Raw genomic sequence first — 18615 nt, 5'->3', positions numbered from 1 at the left:
GTGTCCCCCGCCGTGATGTTGCTGGAATATTGCTAAAAGCGGCGTAAAACCAAACTCAGTCACTCAGTCAGTCCAGCTGCCGGTATATGACCTTTGCTGATGGTGGTTTATTTCCGAACACGGATTACACACATCTAGCTTAAACGCACTAACATGATTATGGCCTTAGATACTATACACTCATATATTAATCGATTTATCAATAATCTGTGACAATGATAGAACAATTTGTTTGTTTAATCTTCTAAATGTCAGTCCTCGCATGCCAAATACATTTTGTTCCGAAATAAATAAAAATGCGAAGGTGAAAAACAATCTTTTAATTAATGAAAACTAAAAACGTATTTAAATAATTGTAAATGTTTATTTACATAATATACATTCTGAAATGTAAATATCCAATATGATGAAATAGTTCAATCAAACTATAACATATGCTTATAACATCAACCAAGCTCCTGATAGCAACATAGCAAAATGTCATGGTGAATTATAGGTACAAATGAGGTAACAGTACAGTACACCGAGTCATTGCGATGATTATTCGGTCAAAAGCATATATACTGAGGGAAACAAATAAGGGAACACCACTTCAAGGCAGTGTTCCTTTATTTATTCTCAGATTTTTCCCCACAGCCTATTCAAAGCTGGTGATGAAAACTGGAAAATATTAAAGGAACGCTTGAATTTTCCTTTATTTGTTTCTCTCAGTATATATTTAAAGACACTTGGTCGTAGTATAATATGGAGACAAATGACAAAAATAGTTCGAAGCGCTCGTTAAATCCCTTTCAGCAATAACCTAACACCAAACTGCAGTCTTTTGTTATGACAAATGGAATAACTCAGTGTGCCTATGGTAATTGCTAAAGGCAATTGTAAATTTCCTCTATCTAACTGCCAACAGAATACGACAATATTTTAAAGTTCTGCATTGGTATCTAAGTAATCGTTAGAAGCGCCCGTAAACCCCATTGTGCCATTACCGCTGACAACAAACGTTAAAAGTTCTGAAGAAAGATACAGGAGTCTGTCTGGAGTGACGATAATATTTTCTTGAAGTTCTCGTTAAACCCTTGTCCGAAATACGTCATCCTCTGTCCACAAACACGTTTTTGACGTTTTGAACTACAGTGTCGTGCAAAGTTACAATCGTTAAAAGCGTTACTTGTGTGAAAACAGTCTCCCAAACAAACTATGACACCTCCCTCCATGTTTTTATGTTCTTCAGCAACCGTCAAACATAGGCCGGTGGGGTAGCCTAATGGTTAAAGCGTTAGTTCGTCACGCCGATGACCCGGGTTCGATTCCCCACATGGGTACAATGTGTGAAGCCCATTTCTGATGACCCCCGCCGTGATATTACTGGAATATTGCTAAACGCGGCGTAAAACTAAACTCACTCACTCACTTAAACATGGGTGTATAGTTTCTTTTGTCCTGCAGTGTAAATGAAGCAAAGCTGAAGTGATATCGCATCGCTGATGCGGCATAATAAGGCAGCGTGGTGATCTATCATCTCACATTTTATTCAGCCTGGTTCCCGGGGTCTGCTGCGCTAGGCTTCAGCACTGCGAGTTGAAGCGTTGCGCGGCAGACCCCGGGAACCAGGCTGACATTTTACACCCGAACTTCCTTCCTATTAAACTAGGAACACGTCTATCAACACCGTTCACAGATGGTTCTCAACAGTCAGCCGTGTACTCATTGTCAGTGGACATTGAAACTGATTCCTTGTCTTTGTTGTACAGGGCATTTTCAAAACCCAGATTTGGCAAATTGGGCAGAAATTTGTATTTTCTTCTCACTACAAAGAACGCGATGACAACGAGGACGAGGAGTGCGATGAACCCGATGAGGATCCCCGCTATGGCGCCCCCTGTCATTCCACCGCTGCTGGGGCTACTGCTGCCTCCTGTAGACATAATTAGTTGAGTTAGTGAATTCAAATCTTCCGTCGTATCATCCATTATTAAGAACATGGGTTAAATTGGAAAGAAACTTTGAAGTCGTGACTTTAAATCTGAGTCATCAGTCGTGTCACCATTTTAAAGTACATGGCTTAAATTTGAAAGAAAAATTGAAGCCCGACCCAAAAGGTTATAAACCGGAAATAGGCATTGGGCTTAAATATGACACTTACGGTAACAAAGCCTGATGGAACCTACCGTTCTGGTTCACCCTGGAGGTATGAGGGCCCCCATTTCCTGTGTACGATGGTTGAAAGGTGCTGACGCCAGGGTTGCCGGCTGGGTTGAATGGTGTATTTGGATGGAATGGAGTCTGTCCACCGTGATAAGGTGTGTTTGGATTTTGAGTTACGGCTCCTTGACCTTGACTCACAGTCGTTGTACCTGCCACAGATAAGGTCTTTTAAAGGACGGAAATAAACCAAGAACAACATAGGTATCACAGTAGTAACATTGAGTCATCCCCCTTCCCAACCAACCCCCCAAAAGAGGTCGGTATCTTCAATATAGTTTATTTTTATTTCAAAACATACATTGCGTTGATCAAATAATATAAGCTTAAGTCTCAGTATACATGTATACGCTTGGACGAAGATTTTGACTGATATCTAACTTGTTAAGAGATATATATTTGAAAACATTTAGGGATGAAATCGTGCATTTTCGAAAAATAAAACATTCACTTAAAAGGTGAAAATTTATGGATGTCAACGTATTTATTATGACATCCATAAATTCTCACCTTTTTATGTGTAAACTAAATGTCATTCAAAGAAAATATCCAAGGTGTGAAATAACACATGCCGGTAAACTTTTTGTCCGCCTAAAACTAGCATTATAACAATAATAACATAATAGTATAATACGCTTACATGATACAAATAGACGAAAAAGGCTTTAAGTCCCACAGAATATGTCAACCATCTATATAATCTCATATTTGATCCGATAGCATGTTGACAGGTCACTTGTGATTATTTGTCAAGTCAAAACATTGATTACACAACAGTCTCGTTTCCTGCTGACTGGGTTCCGTCCTATTGTGCAACTTAGTACAATGACCAGTCCAGAATTTTGACACCAATTCATTCAACTGGATACATAAATATTAGTCAGTATTATTTGATACATCTAACCACTTGTATATTGCAACACTACGCTCCTTCTAATCCTTGCAAACACCTCGTGCAGCATGCTCTGTCGTACAGCGTGCTCTGACAAACGGAAATCTGGAAATCGTGGAAATCTCAAAACGAGGCTCTGCCGCTAGAAATGTTTGGCGGTTTGGTACGGACTTGATATTATATCAATCACATTGTGCGTAACAAAACTATACTGAATAAGCGTAAACAACACATAACAGGTGTAACCAGTGAGCCAGATGAATTGTGAATAATTTTACGACCTCATCAAACAGGGGCAGTCTTTGACGTCTTAGTTAAGGTCATGTTGCCTACACATCGCCATAAAATACAAAAATACGATGTTATTAAAGTTTAAAATTAAAATGAACTTGTAAATATCATTATCTTATGAAACAAGGAATTGGAATTAAGTGTAACCATAGTTGTTTGTGGTGTCTCTTTTAACTTTCACACGAGAAAATTCGGATCGGCTGAAAAGTAGGTCATTGTCTGAATAGGTTAATGAGTTTGTGTTGTTTAACGCCGCACTCAGCAATAGTCCAGTTATTGAGTGCAGTAATCCACCTATAAGACGGCTAAATAATCGAGTCTGGTCTAAACAATACAGGACTGACATCATGAGCATCAATCTACGCAACTGGTATACGATGACATGTGTCAACCAAGTCAGCGAGCCTGACCACCCGATCCCGTTAGTCGCCTCCTACGATATGAATGGGAAGCCGAAGACCAATTTAAACCCGGATCTTCACAGGTACAAATATACTAATCAGGAGACATAATGCGATGTATTGATGGTGTATTTTAGAAATCGTCTCACTTTTCGGTATTTTGCACATGTACCCGGCCTGAGTCATGCAGTCGATGTCGTTCCACATCCAGCCTCCCGACGCCATCATGACGACACAGTCTTGATGCCATTCACTGTCGGTGTCTGATGGCTCGTTGTGGGCCCAGTGTAGGTAGTTGACGGGGCTCCTGTCCGTCCAAACGAAGCCCCCTACAAGTACATTTATACTATAGTGTTATTTAACATCGGCCTTGGGGGAATATGGCGTGATGTGCCCTTTGGGTAGCCTAGTGTTAAGTTTAGTTTGATGAATAGTGAGTGAGTTTAGTTTTACGCTGCTTTTAGCAATATTCCACCAATATCACGGCGGGAGACACCAGAAATGGGCTTCACACATTGTACCCATGTGGGGAATCGAACCTGGGTCTGCAACGTGAAGAGCGAACGCTTTAACCACTGGGCCACCCTACCGAAGATGGCACTGATAGACCAACGATCATTACAAGAGCGTACAGTGATCGGATTAAGTCACAGTAAAAAGACACATCTCTGTGCGTGGCAGCTACTGAAATCAACGGTTCCCCTAGTCCACGGTCATAGATCACACCTTCATAACACATACTCGTGCCACATATTTCACATCAGAGGTGTTTGTTTATGACTTTGTGCACAAAGAAAAAAACAATACAAGTATGAATTAATGACTCCGAACTTAAAAAGTTCATGAAGCAAGATGAACATTTGAAATTGCCCATCGGTCTGGTATTTAAAAGAAGTGATTGGAAATTGGAAAAAATATCAAACGAAACCCTTTTGCGGTGACATAAATTCTTTGGCAATAGTAAGGATAAACTTGAAATTTTATCAGACCAAAAATTACAAACGAAATCAAAACTTTACTGGGCTCACATTAGTCTCGAAAACGCCGCAAACTCAAGTTCCTGAACACAACTATTAGGCCCATATCAAATACCAACCGTGATATTGCTGGAATATTGCTAAAGCGGTGTAAAACCATACTCACTCACTCACTCACTCACTCAAATACATTATCTTTTGCAGTTTATTGTATTTTAGCCACTGTCAAAGATAGGCGTATACTTTCTTTTGCCTGGCATTGTAGATTCTATATTGCTGATAGACCAACAGGAATTTGGATTTGAACATAGGCGTAGCCTATACATTCTTTTTGTCCGGGGGCGGTGGGGTAGCCTAGTGGTTAAAGCGTTCGCTCGTCACGCCGAAAACTCGGGTTCGATTCCCCACATGGGTACAATATGTGAAGCCCTTTTTTGGTGTCCCCGCCGTAATGTTGCTGGTATATTGCTAAACCATTCTCACTCACACACTTTTTGTCTGACATTTTAGATTGGATATTGCCGGTAAACCAGCAGAATTTCGGAATCGAAAGTTTATGGTAGGATGAAATATTACCATCTTCCGTTTTGGATAGTCCTATCCATATATCTGTGGGGGCTTGGCCCGCGATGCCAGCCACCTCATTCATCACTGCCTGGCTGCTGATGCTGGCCAGCTCTGCCCTCATCCTCTGACACAGGAACCGGGACTCAGGCCAGGACTTGGTCAGGTTGGTCATCACCTTGTAGCAGTAGTCTGCCCCTGCTAACCAGGTAGAGTCCGGGCAGTGTCCCTGGGCCGGCGTTGTAGTGACCGGGCCGCCGTCTGAATAGGAAATCAGGTGTGTTTTCATTACACTAGTTGAGGACGTTGAAACTAATTAAGTATGTGATTGCTTGTTGTTTTACGCCGCAATCAGCAATATTCCAGCTATATGGCGGCGGTCTGTAAATAATCGAATCTGGACCAGACAAGCCAGTGATCAGTAATTTGAAGTTGTGTCAGCTTAATAATGGTTAACACGGAAAAGTGTTTCGCTGAGCGTCCATGCACTGATCCAGATGTATTCAGGAATGTTTTGCTGAGCGTCGACTGACCAGCGTGCATCTATGAATGTTTTGATGAACGTCCACTGACCAGGGTGTATCTATGGATGTTTTGCTGAGTGTCCACTGACCAAGGTGTATCTGTGGATGTTTTGCTGACCGACATTAACCAAGGTGTGTCTATGAATGTTTTGCTGAGCGTCCACTGACCCAGGTGTATATGAATGTTTTGCTGAGCGTCCACTGACCCAGGTGTATATGAATGTTTTGCTGAGCGTCCACTGACCCAGGTGTATATGAATGTTTTTCTGTGCGTCCATTGACTCAGATATATCTATAATTGTTTTGCTGAGCATCAACTGAGCCAGGCGTATCTGTGACTGTTTTGCTAAAGCGGATGTATCTATGAATGTTTTGGTGAACGTGTACTGACCCAAGTGTATCTCGCAGATGTATTTGTGACTGCTGGTACAATTGGTATTGGTATCTGTGAATGTTTTGGTGAACGTGTACTGACCCAAGTGTATCTCGCAGATGTATTTGTGGCTGCTGGTACAATTGGTATTGTTCCACATGAAGTTCCATTTCTCCACAACACAACCTTCCCCTGGTCCTGTGGAAGGTTCCTTCCACGCCCACCTGGTCATCTTGACGGGGTACTTGTCCGTCCAGGTGAAGTGACCGTTGTCCTGAAACACGGTGTACTCACAATAATGTTACCATATTATTACCCCAGTCTAAGTAAACTTAGGCTCAGTATTATTCGTTACACTGCTATAATGTATAAGCAGTGTAACGAATACTACTGAGCCTAAGTTTACTTAGACTGATCTTTACCTCTCAACATTTTAAAATTCAAATTTGTCCCGCGACCACAACAGCTTTGAAATACAGAGTTTTCGTAGCGTGTACCTCGCATAATGAATAATTTTAAGATTGGACATGGCCATATCATGGCCAACAGTGGAGTTTGATTAAGCAAAAATAAAAATAAAAAATCATCTGAATCGTTCTTACTGAAATGAAATTGATAAAGTTTGTAACTGGACGTGAACGGAAGTGAAATTTAGACAATAGTTATCTATCAGTGGATTAAATGGGGAGGTGCTCGGAGCTAAGGTGATGATATCAAAAAAGCTGAAATGTTTCTTAAACATTACATGACCTCGATTCAGAAAACAAGCTGCAATTCCCATACTTTAACATAGATTTAGGACAGTCGTAAGCTCATTGTGCGAGTGGCCATGGGGTCTGTTCCACCATGCTGTCATGGCGCTAAGATGATCGTAACTCCCATTCTTAAACATAGACTTACGATCAACGTAGCGCTAAGATCGTTTTGTGGAACGGTGCCACAGCGCCGGATAACATCGAATTCTGGGGCGCCGTTCCACAAAACGATCTTAGCGCTACGTTGATCGTAAGTCTATGTTTAAGAATGGGAGTTACGAATACCTTAGCGCTACGATCGCTTCGAGAAACGGGTCCTGAGCGGCGTTCCACAACACGATCGTGACCCTAAGGCGGTCGTGACTCCCATACATTAACAAAGACTTACGCCAGTCGTAAGCGTTCGATTGCTATGTGGAACAGGGACCTGGTGTCTCTTTCACAACGCCATCGCTACGCTACGGCTGTCATAAGCTATGTCATATGGTAAAGTATGGGGGTTAAGTCCGTCGTAGAGTTACGATCGCTTTGTGAAACGGGGCCCAGTCCGGGATCTTTAGAAAAGACTTACGACTGTCGTTGCGTTACGATCGCTTTGTTTAACGGGGCGCACTATTCTTGTCAGTTCGGTTCCCGTTTGGTGAGTGAGTGGGTAAGTGAGTTTAGTTTTTCAGCAATAACACGGCAGGGGGCACCAAAAATGGGATCATACATTTTAACCATGTGGGGAATCGAACCTGGGTCATCGGCGTGACAAGCAACGCTTTAACCACAAGACTACCCCTTCACTCCCCTCTTCCCCCGCCCGTTTGACATACGTACATCGAGATTATTTAATCCTATCCAAGACATGCCTTGGCCTGCGACTATCAGGTCAACGAAGGACGCCTCAAAAGCATCATTGATGGAGACAAGGTTTCCTCCATCAGCACCGCACGCAAACTGAGCGTCCGACCACTGTTTGAGGGTGGTGTAGCCCTTGTAGCAGCTTTTTCCGTAGTTGATGTAGCCGTTGCTGCATCCCGCAGTGCTCTGGCTGGGGCTGGGATACGATGTTACTGCAACAGGAGAGTACCGTTATAATCGGTAAACTGAGTGCGTGCGTGCGTGCGAGTGTGCGTCTGTGTCTCTGTGTGTTAAAATTTCACAGCCCTGGACAATCTGGTCCAGACTGGATTATTTACAGACCGCCGCCATGTAGCTGGAATATTGCTCAGAGCGGCCTTAAAGATTGGTTGTAGATGTGTTGATAGCAATTGGAAATAACATGGTTCCATCCTCTGATACCTTGATGAGTATTTCAATCAAAACCTGTGCCTGAATATCTTTTTAAAGAAAAAAATCTTGCAATAATGACAGTTTTATTGCTGACAATTACTTATTTCCAACAGAATTTTCTGGGATTTTTTCCCGATAAAATCCCACCTCATCGTCCCCCAAGTATTCAAGGTCCGGTCCCTTACCATACAATCTTATAATACTGGTGTATTATACCGTAAGGAAGGACGGATAACAATATATGGATGTACAACTTCTTTATTACTGTTAATCCATATATTGTTATCCTTCTTTTCTTACTGCTCCAACTTCTAAATGCCTTTCAAAGAAGTTATTATACGGTATTCTGAAAAAGGCAAGCGTCCTCGTGCTTTAACTATAATAGTTCGGGGCAAAACTGTACTTTACACTATACATGGGGGTAGAGCAAACTGTATTTCTTAAATATAGGTGTGTTTTTTCAAGTGATGTGTTAACAGTGAATCTCATTCCCCCCAAAACTTACTTTTGGATACACTGCAGGCATATGCCCTCGTGGCATCACAGAAGTAGTCGTCCCAACCTCCGGCCTGGAACTTCCCAGTCGGCAGGGTCCACACCATCACACAGTCCCTCTGTGGACACAGGGAACATTGGTAACAGTGAGTGAGTGATTGAGTGATTGAGGAGCAGTAGGTTCTCTCACGGCGCGTCAGCCTATTCTATGCTCTCTTCCTTTCTGTATAGACAGGAAATGCTTGTGTTATGGAGAGACCTACTCCATCTAAACATCTCTCCCTCTCCTCACCGAGGAAGTGAAGTGCTTGTGTTGTGGAGAGATCTACTCCATCTAAACATCTCTCCCTCTCCTTACCGAGGAAGTGAAGTGCTTGTGTTGTGGAACGACTTACTTCATCTAAACATCTCTCCCTCTCCTCACCGAGGAAGTGAAGTGCTTGTGTTGTGGAACGACTTACTTCATTTCACCAGCTCCCACTCTCTTTCTCTCTCTCTCTTTCTCCCTCTCTGTGAGGACGTGAAGTGATTGCGTTGTGAAGAGCCTAACCCCATCTAACCAACTTCCTCTTTCTCTCGATTTCTTACTCTCTCCCCCTCTCTGTCTATCTCTACTTATCTCTTCCTCCCTCTCCCTCTATTCATCTCTTTTTTTCTCTCTCTCTCTCACTCACTCACTCTCAGGAAGGGAGCTACAAATATTCTGAAGCAACTTACTCTATGTTCTATCTTATCGTCAGTGATATCTTCATCTGGCTGGCCGGGCGCCCAGTGTGTGAACGCTACCTCTGAGCTGTCCACCCACATGTAACGGCCGTTCGTCGTCCTATCCATAAGGCCGATCCATACCTGGCCGGAAACACCCCGTAACAGTGTTGTCAGGAACTCTGGGAAAGACCGAGTTGTGATTAACAGTTGTCGGGATAATAGGTTGAAGAGGATTACAATTTATAGTACTAATGGTATGATTATATCGCCCGTAGTTGTAGAAACTAGAACTTGCCAAACATCCAAGGACTCTCCTTGACCAACGATGCATAACTTCAACTGATTTGCGACCTGGGTTCAATGCATAAGACACATCATCACATGCAAACTATAGTCCGTTTGGCTCAAAGCGGACCGATGAATTGCAATGTAACTCGAAAACTAATAAACATATATTACTCAATGAAACACTGATCATAATAAAAACATCAGACCAACACTGTGGTTTGTTTGCAGAATTTATATCCTAAAATTAAAAAAGTTGTTTAACAAACTATCATTAAAACTTTGACACAGTTCACTATTTGTTACGAGGGAGGAGTGCAGAGAAAGGGACAGCCAGGTGTGCGAGAAAGGATAGAGACGGCACAGCACAGGTTAATGAATCAATAACTTGGTGGGCACTTGTGCACGTGCTTCTCTAACACCTGGCTGTCCCTTTCTCTGCACTCCTCCCTCGTAACAAATAGTGAACTGTGTCAAAATTTTAATGATAGTTTCTTAAAGAACTTTTTTTGGTGGAGTCCGGAAAATTTTCAAATATCAGAAAGCTGTTGGGTATTAGTAAATGATAAACATGTGTACTATTTATATTTATGTGGCAATTTTGTACAATGATAAAATTTGCAATTCATCGGTCCGTTTCTGACTCAAACGGACTGTAGTATATGTCCTTTCTGCATCCCACCAACCATTCCCAGGGCGATGGGGAAGCCTAGTCGTTAATGCGTTCGATTCGATTCCCCACATGGGTACAAAGTGTGAAGCCCATTTCTGTGTCCCCTGCTTTGATATTGCTGGAATATTGCTAAAAGCGGCGTAAAACCATACTCACTAACTCACTCTGCATTCCACCAACTATTTACCCGATAAAGGAGTTAGCATATACGTTAAAACCTTGCGTTCTTCTTTACTAAGACGTTGAGCATAAATTCTCTCCTTTATATGTTGAGATCGATAACACAATCTCTAGAGAAGGGAATGTAATCCTTACTATTTTCCAGATTCGATGACACTATGGCCAGCGTTGCTCCAGTAGCCTTTGTCTGGCACATAGCGTTAGCGTTCGTCCAGTTGAGGTTCTGTGCCTTTGCCGTACCCCCCACCATGTAGCATCGGTTGGCTGAAAGAGGGGGCAAAGACGACATGTCACGGAAGTACAATGATAATATGGAGACTTGTTGATATTTCAATGAAAAGAATTTATAGGGGCCTTTCGTAACATGAGATCTGAAAATTTATAATAAGCAAAATCTTAAGAAACAGTTATGAAATTTATCAGAGGTGCACATTTAAATGACTCGAAAATGGATCGACCAGCTGATTTTAGAATGTTGTTGTAGCATGTACATGGGCGGATACAACTTTTTGAAAAAGGTGGGGTGCACAGTTAATTTTCACCCGTTTTCACGAGAGTTTCAATGGTCATTTATTAAACTTTCAGGACAAAAGTGGGGTGCGCACCCCTGCACCCTCCCTCTGGATCCGCCTGTGATGTATTTGTCCAAGAAGATGAACAAGTCTTTCATCCAAGATAATTGTGGAAACAATGCAAACACGTGCACACATATCTTGATGGTTGATGGTTGATTTCATGGTTACATTTGCTCTTGAATGTAGGTTTTTAGCAGTTTAAATCTACGTAAATATACCAGATGTAGAAAACTGCAGTTACAAGAAAGAGAAATATCTCGGTGTTAGCCATTTGAAAATGTCAGCATATTTCCAACCCTCATCATATAATATCCATGGCACACAATGCATTCATCAAAACGTGGTCGATATCAAACGAAGATATTTCCAAAAACTACTTGGAAATTCAAAAGAAGTAAAAGTATAGAAGATGTGCTAAGCATTTACCCCCATATAGTACAAATGAAATCATCTCAGATCACACACGGTCGCATGACACTGATGTGTACAAGCGTTGGTTCCCCTGCTCCTGTTAAAACCGTAGACTTACATCTGGAGAAGGTGCTGAAACCAGGGGGACATCCCCCCTGTACTACCGCCGTGGGGACTGGAGTCACGGGAGCTGTCTTCCATGGTAACTTCTGACATATGAACCCCATGATGTCATTGCAGTTCTGGTCGTACCACGTGCCTGAAAGGTACAGATCATAGGGCATAACAAGGTCTTTGATGGAAACTTGAAAACATGAAGCCACGACGAAGCAATAGATGGATGGATGGATGGGTGTGTATGTATATGTGTATGTGTCTGTCCGTATGTATGCATGGAATGGATGCATTTTCTCCATGTAAAATGTGTTGAAAAGGAAATTCGATTACACAAAAAAGACATCCCACCTCCACTCCTACCATCACCCCATTAATTTCTATATTTGCTGTTATTATGGAAGCGTATACATATTTTGTGCCAAATAAGTTGTATTTGCATAGGTTTGGCTCTGTCTACAATAACAATAAAAGTTGCGGGAGAATCAGAGTCTCAGCCGTAGCCATTCATGGGCGGATCCAGGAATTTGAAAGGGGTTACCCCCTGAACCCCCATTGGCTCCGCCAACGCAAAAAAACTACAATTTGGTCTTAAGCCATTTTCAAATAAGGGGGTGGTTGGGTGGGTGTGGGTGTGGAGGGGTGTGTGTGTGTTGGGTGTGTGTGGGGTGTGTGTTGGTGGTGGTTGTGTTGGTGTTGGTGGTTCGAACCCCCTGAACCCCCCACTGGATCCGCCAAAGCCATTCCTTGTGATGCTTGCCTTTCTTTGTACTTCCAGAATCCAGAATTCACCTGATGATGTTCTATGACAGGTGGGCGATGGGGTAGTCTGGTGGTTAAAGCGTTTGCTCGTCACGCCGAAGACCTGGGTTCGATTCCCGACATAGGTACAATGTTTGAAACCCATTTCTGGTATCCCTCGCCGTGATATTGCTGGAATATTGCTAAAAGAGGCGTAAAAACTAAAACCACACTCACTTACTCGTTTTAGGTTTTCATGGGTCTACGACCACTGTTTTGACGTCGCATAATATCACTCGGATGTGCCGTTATATGACTGAAATAACGCATAACGCGGCGTGATGCAAAACACATTCACTCAATTACTTTAAACTAAAGGAAAGTCTCACCAAAGTGGTTGTCGAGGTCGACACATCTTTTCTCGCCGAGTCCATCATTCGGCTGATGAACCTGCCAATCCAGGAACTGGACAGGGCTGCCGTCAGACCACCTGGTACGCGGAGAACATATCGTTAACACATGTGTACATGTATGCTTCAGTATTCACCAAAACAACACAAAGAAACTTTCAAGCATGATGAAATGTACATGCACTTCTTTCGCTAGCCGACAAGCACAATGAGTGAGTGATTTAAAGTTTACGCTGCTTTAGCAATATTCCATCAACATCACGGCGGGGGACGCCAGAAATGGGCTCCACACATTGTACCCATTTTGGGAATCGAACCCGGGTCTTCGGCGTGATGGGTGAACGCTTTAACCACTAGGCTATCCCACCGACCCCAAGCACAATGAGATGCACCAGCCCGCTTGAAATTAGCCATCAAGCACAATGAGATGCATCAGCCCGCTTGAAATTAGCCATCAAGCACAATAAGATGCATCAGCCCCATCAATGAGATGTGCCTGCTTGGTTGAAATATGTCTCCAAACATTATTAGATTACCTACATTAATTGTAATAATAATAGTCCGCATATATGGCGCTCATATCCAGGCGCATTGCCTGCTCACGGCGCTCCGTACATTAATATCCCCGGTCATAGGATACTATCGTACTTTCCGATACTTTTTCAACTCCCTGGGGATCATACAGCCATGCTGACTGTTAGGCGCAATTGCCAGACATCCTCACAGGTACCCATTTTACAACTGGGTGAACTGAGACAATGTGGATCTAAGTATCTTGTCCAAGGATACTACGCAAATGTATCGAACCCGTACCTTCAGCATAATAGGCAGACGCCTTACCACTGCACTATTGCGCTCCACTTGTAATTAGCATTCAAGCACAATCAGATCACGACGTGTGCATAGAGTTATTTACATGTATAAACACTGCCTAGGCGCTGCGATTCGCTGAGCACAGTTGCATCCATTAGACTTAAGAAGAATCATGCAATGGTGTTTAGGTTTCTTGGTTTGTGTGAGCTCCATATCCGTCAGTGTGCGCGTAAGTGTGTGTGTGACTTTGTAGGTGTCTGCCTACACTAGCCCGGATACATGCCAGGTAACCACAGATACCATGCCACGATTTAAACATTGATACCCCACTCAACAGTTCTTTAATGCCCATCGTAAGGAACGGTAACATCAAGTACCATGCGTGTCTTACGGCATGACGCGGTCAGGGAATCGAACCTACGACCGTACACTCTCAGACAAACGCTGTATCTACTGGGCCACCGAAGCGGTCGAATCTTTTGACTTACTGGTAGCCAGACATATCCAGGTTGTTGAAACCGATCCAATACTGCAGCCTATGGAATGTTCTGGCTGTCTGTAACAAAAAACGTTGAAAAGTTCATGTTTTGATATTTCCAGGATAAGAGAGTTGAATGCTTAAAGCCGCTTTAGATAGTGTCCCTGTTACCGCAGGGGATGCAAGTGGTACAATCTTAGACGTTTCTCGATTAGATGAAACCCACAAGCATAGGTATAGTGCGGGCAACCTGGAAACGTGATCGGGACGTACCGGATTCGAACCACGATTTCAGAAAAGTACCAGTATGTTCATAACTAAACGTGTTATTGTATTTAACATTTCCCCGTCAAATTGTATGATTTATTGCATACCCATTTAATCTTACGACAGCAATACAGCCGTGCAATACGGCCAGCTTCGACGAATTCCTTATTGCAGATCCGAGAGCCGTGCATTACGGAAATCAGAGTACAATACGGAACTAAAAAGTGTTTTCACTCGTAAAATCATGTCTCCCCCTTCCGCCAATTCAACGTTTTGACCTTAACAATTCATTTGATTCCTTCAATTTCAAAATCTCTACCTTCAAAAAGGTCAAGACCAAACAGAAACAGAAAAAAAGTTCAAACCCCCAAAAGGCACATCTACATGATATGGAGAGCAAATTTGGTGAAGATGGGTCAATTAGTTTCAGAATTATGCTCCGGAAACGAACTTTACCCTCCAAAATGACAAAGTCCAAATTCTTGCCATGAAAACAGAAAAAATAAATTTGCAAAAAAAAAAAACAAACCCCAAAAGGCACATCTACATGATATGCAGTATACCAAATTTGGTGAAGATTGTTCAAGTCGTCTTAGAGTTATAATCCGGAAACATTGGGAACACCGACGCCGATCGATGCCGACGGAAACTCAACCAAAAACAATATGTCTCCCGACCCTACGGAGGGAGACATAATTCGCCTAAGCTAGTCGCTGGCAAAAGTGATACAAATTAAATTGCCAAAGTGTAAAAAGGTAATGTACTGATAGGAAACTCATACTGGGTCTTGTTGGTGCTAAGATATCTTAAAAACTATTTATCAAATACAGTTGACCCGACCCCAGATATCCGGGCCATCTGGAAAACGGAAGAGTCTGGATGAACAAGGTTCGACTTAAATCCTTATCGACACGTGTAATCCAAAATGTACATAGTATTAACATAAGTCAGTTATCATTCATATGAATATATCTAATAACTTTGATGTCATTTTCTAACAATTTCTCAATTTCAACCAAATTTATTGTATTTTTTTTTATCCCACTGGCCAAAAAGGGACCTTATCCTACTTTGTCTTTTTAAGGCAGTTTGTTTACACTTACCAGGGCTGTTAAGAAGGCGTTGTCTTCAGGGCTGTGTATGCTGGCTAGGTCGCCCCCAGCAGCCATACAGTACCTCTGGGATTCGAACCACGACTTGTGGGCGTCCGACCCGTTTTGTGGACTCAACATGTAACAGTGTTTGTTGTAGTAATACCAGGTACCATTGCCTTTACACAGGGTCGCTGAATCAAAGAATGAAATCAGGATCTTCTAATGAGTAATTCAATCATGAATTAATTCATCAGTAATTTATTTTTCGCGTAAGCCCGATAAGTTGCTAAGCTATATTTAGATAGTACTGAGGGAGCTTTTTTAGCTACAATCACGTGTAAGCCCGGGCTTTTGTTATAATGGTAGCTACGCCCCTGGTTTTATCTGACGTGTAATTAAATCTGGATCTTGTATTGAGTTATTCAAGCAGAATCATTGATTAAATAAGGATTCTATTACTAATTAAATCAGGATTCAATGAATGAGTAATTCGAGAAGAGTCATAGTGAAGGTAATTATTTAATGATTCTGTAAATAAATAATTTTACCATATTAGGTATCAAATTTATATTATAATTTTCTGTATGTCTTTAAGTCCTGGAGTTGCGACTTTAAGTGGTAAGTCGTAAAAGGGTCTTGGGGGTGACGAGCTAACGCTTGTGCCTCTTGGATAACCCAATGTTCCGTTTGGGGAGGGAGTTTTAGGTCATTATCTAGAGCCAGCTGTGAGAAAGAGGATCCGTGGCTGCTTATAGTCGCCATACAATACATCGTGGGGCAGTGGGGTAGCCTAGTGGTTAAAGCGTTCGCTCGTCACGCCGAAAACCAGGGTTCGATTCCCCACATGGATAAAATGTGTAAAGCCCATTTCTGGTGTCTCCCCGCCGTGATATTTCTGGAATATTGCTGAAAACGGCGTAAAACCATACTCACTCACTCACAATACTTTGTGTTGGATGCTATGTTGAAGTAGACGTACATGTCGACGCTGCCGGTGGTGTCGGTGTCGTAGTTATCTGGATACCTACAAGGAAAGTGTGGATTGACATACAATATAGATTCAGTAATTATCCCTCCTTTAATTAATGTGAGACTTATATTAGAATTCTCTGAAATGCTACAATTTTCATCTACATCAAATAGACAACATGCATTTTATAAAATTGATTTTCACTATTTTATCTCGGATAATATATTATGAGGAGTTAGCGTTTGGAGAGCTGTTGTATTGATGTTTTTATATCCAGTTGTACTACTTGGATAGAGGTTTACCGTTATTCGTTAAACAATCTAACTGTGTAATTGATCAGTCACTGGATCATATAAACCCATACAGGCCGGCTGAACTCGACTCCGGTTCTCATGTATAGCGCAAGATGACGAAGCGCAAAGGGAGCAGGGAACCAACTTTACCAGGGCCCATTTCACAAATCTATCGTAGCGCTACGACTGTCGTAAGCCTACATTGCAAAATATAGGAGCTAACGACTAAGTCCGATTGGTGTAACAAATATTCTATGAGTATTCGTGACTTTCGAAATATCGGTAGACGTAAGTCACAAGCGGGGTGATTAGCTAAACACGCTGAACCCCCGTTACAACCATTTATTTTCGATCTCTTGGTCACAAGCATATTCAGAAAGAAACACTTTCAATAAAGAAACTACAGTGAATATTATCTTGGACATAAGGGAACCCACCTCTCTGGATCTGACACATGAAGTGTTTCGCTGTGTAGCAGTAGAAGTCGTTCCAGGAGTCGGAGACGAAGTTGTATTCGACGCAGTCCTCTTGGGCGTTCAAGTTGTTGGGTTCCCCTTTAGCCCAGTTGCTGTAGCCGAATGGAGATTCGTCCGTCCACTGGTACCCTGGGGTGAACACGTACACCCGATTTATTTCACAAGTCTTTAGACCCGTGAAGATCTGGGTTAGAATTGATCTTTAACCCATGCTTGTCGCAAGAGGCGACTAACGGGATCGGGTAGTCAGGCTCGCTGACTGGGTTGACACACGCCATCGTATCCCAGTTGCGTAGATCGATATTCATGTTGTTGATCACTGCATTGTCTGGTCCAGACTCGATAATTTACAGACCGCCACCATATAGCTGGAATATTGCTGAGTGCGGCGTAAAACTAAATTCACTCAGTCGCAAGTCTTTAAATATCGAAGTAAGGGCTAAGAATATACAACCTGTAGTTCACCGGGACAGGTAGTCACCAATGTGGCAACAAAAATTGGTATTCAAGCATTAGTACATGAGAGTCCAGCAGTGAAAATGAACACTAAATCAGCAATATTCCAGCTATACTGACGTACAATAGAAAGTACACACCTGGTGCTTTGGTAAAATGTTTTCTTAAAAACAGCGTAATATTTAGAAAAGTGTTTTGATTGCGACTCACAAGTCACAAACATTGTGTACGTGTTGCAATAACACCATTGAAATCGTACCCAATTGGAACATTGCTAGCAAAATATTTACGTTGTTTTAATAGTCTCAAAACACCAGGTGTGTACTTTCTTTTGTGCATCTGTATATATATATATCTGTATTTTAAAATGATTGCGTCTGGAGCAGACAATCCAGTGATAAACAGCATGAGCACTAATCAACGCAAGTGGGATACGATGACATGTGTCTATCAAGTCAGCGAGCCTGACCATCCTACCACATTAGTCCCCTTACGACAAACGTGTCGAAGACCAATTCTAACCTGGATCTTGACGAGGAAATTCATAATGATCCAAACCAGCGGACCTTCAGTAAGGAGACAAAGTATATATCTTTCAAACATTATCAAAACCAAAATAACATTTCACATATAAGAATCATATACACTCGACCCCCAATGTCTTGAATTCTGTTAAGACGAATTCTCGGTTGTGTCGAAGCCATCTCTCGGTCCCTGCCGATTTCCTTACATCTATCATTATTTTGATGTCTAGAACTAGATGTATCGAATTCCCTTGGTCCCGACGAGTTCGACACACCGGGGTTTGACTATTCAACTATGTTTATAACGAACAGACGTATATAACGAATATAACTTTTCGTCCCTGTCACTTGTATATGTTGATCAAAATGCGTATAACGAACTACGGTTATAGCGA

The 18615-nt window shown here is 42.1% G+C and overlaps 1 protein-coding gene across 1 annotated transcript in view; it reads right to left on the bottom strand.

The window, feature by feature from the left end:
- Positions 1-344: 344 nt before the first annotated feature.
- LOC124272405 (macrophage mannose receptor 1-like) overlaps positions 345-18615 on the bottom strand; it is a 73764-nt gene continuing 55493 nt past the window's right edge. The window contains exons 33-47 of the mRNA XM_046707573.1: positions 17202-17369; positions 16481-16525; positions 15511-15692; positions 14151-14218; positions 12829-12929; positions 11703-11843; positions 10734-10862; positions 9470-9639; positions 8763-8871; positions 7802-8037; positions 6327-6498; positions 5340-5588; positions 3936-4115; positions 2169-2354; positions 345-1915 (exon numbers count right to left, since the gene is read on the bottom strand). Of these exons, the coding sequence (XP_046563529.1) occupies positions 1686-1915; positions 2169-2354; positions 3936-4115; positions 5340-5588; positions 6327-6498; positions 7802-8037; positions 8763-8871; positions 9470-9639; positions 10734-10862; positions 11703-11843; positions 12829-12929; positions 14151-14218; positions 15511-15692; positions 16481-16525; positions 17202-17369 (2366 nt within the window). The 3' untranslated portion in view covers positions 345-1685. The remainder of the gene's footprint in view (positions 1916-2168; positions 2355-3935; positions 4116-5339; positions 5589-6326; positions 6499-7801; positions 8038-8762; positions 8872-9469; positions 9640-10733; positions 10863-11702; positions 11844-12828; positions 12930-14150; positions 14219-15510; positions 15693-16480; positions 16526-17201; positions 17370-18615) is intronic.

Source organism: Haliotis rubra, unplaced genomic scaffold, assembly GCF_003918875.1.
Source record: "Haliotis rubra isolate DU_JTF1 unplaced genomic scaffold, ASM391887v1 Scf17, whole genome shotgun sequence".
Taxonomy (NCBI): Eukaryota; Metazoa; Mollusca; class Gastropoda; order Lepetellida; family Haliotidae; genus Haliotis; species Haliotis rubra.
The sequence above is the reverse complement of the archived record's forward strand: the minus strand, read 5'-3'. Positions and strand labels throughout refer to the sequence as shown.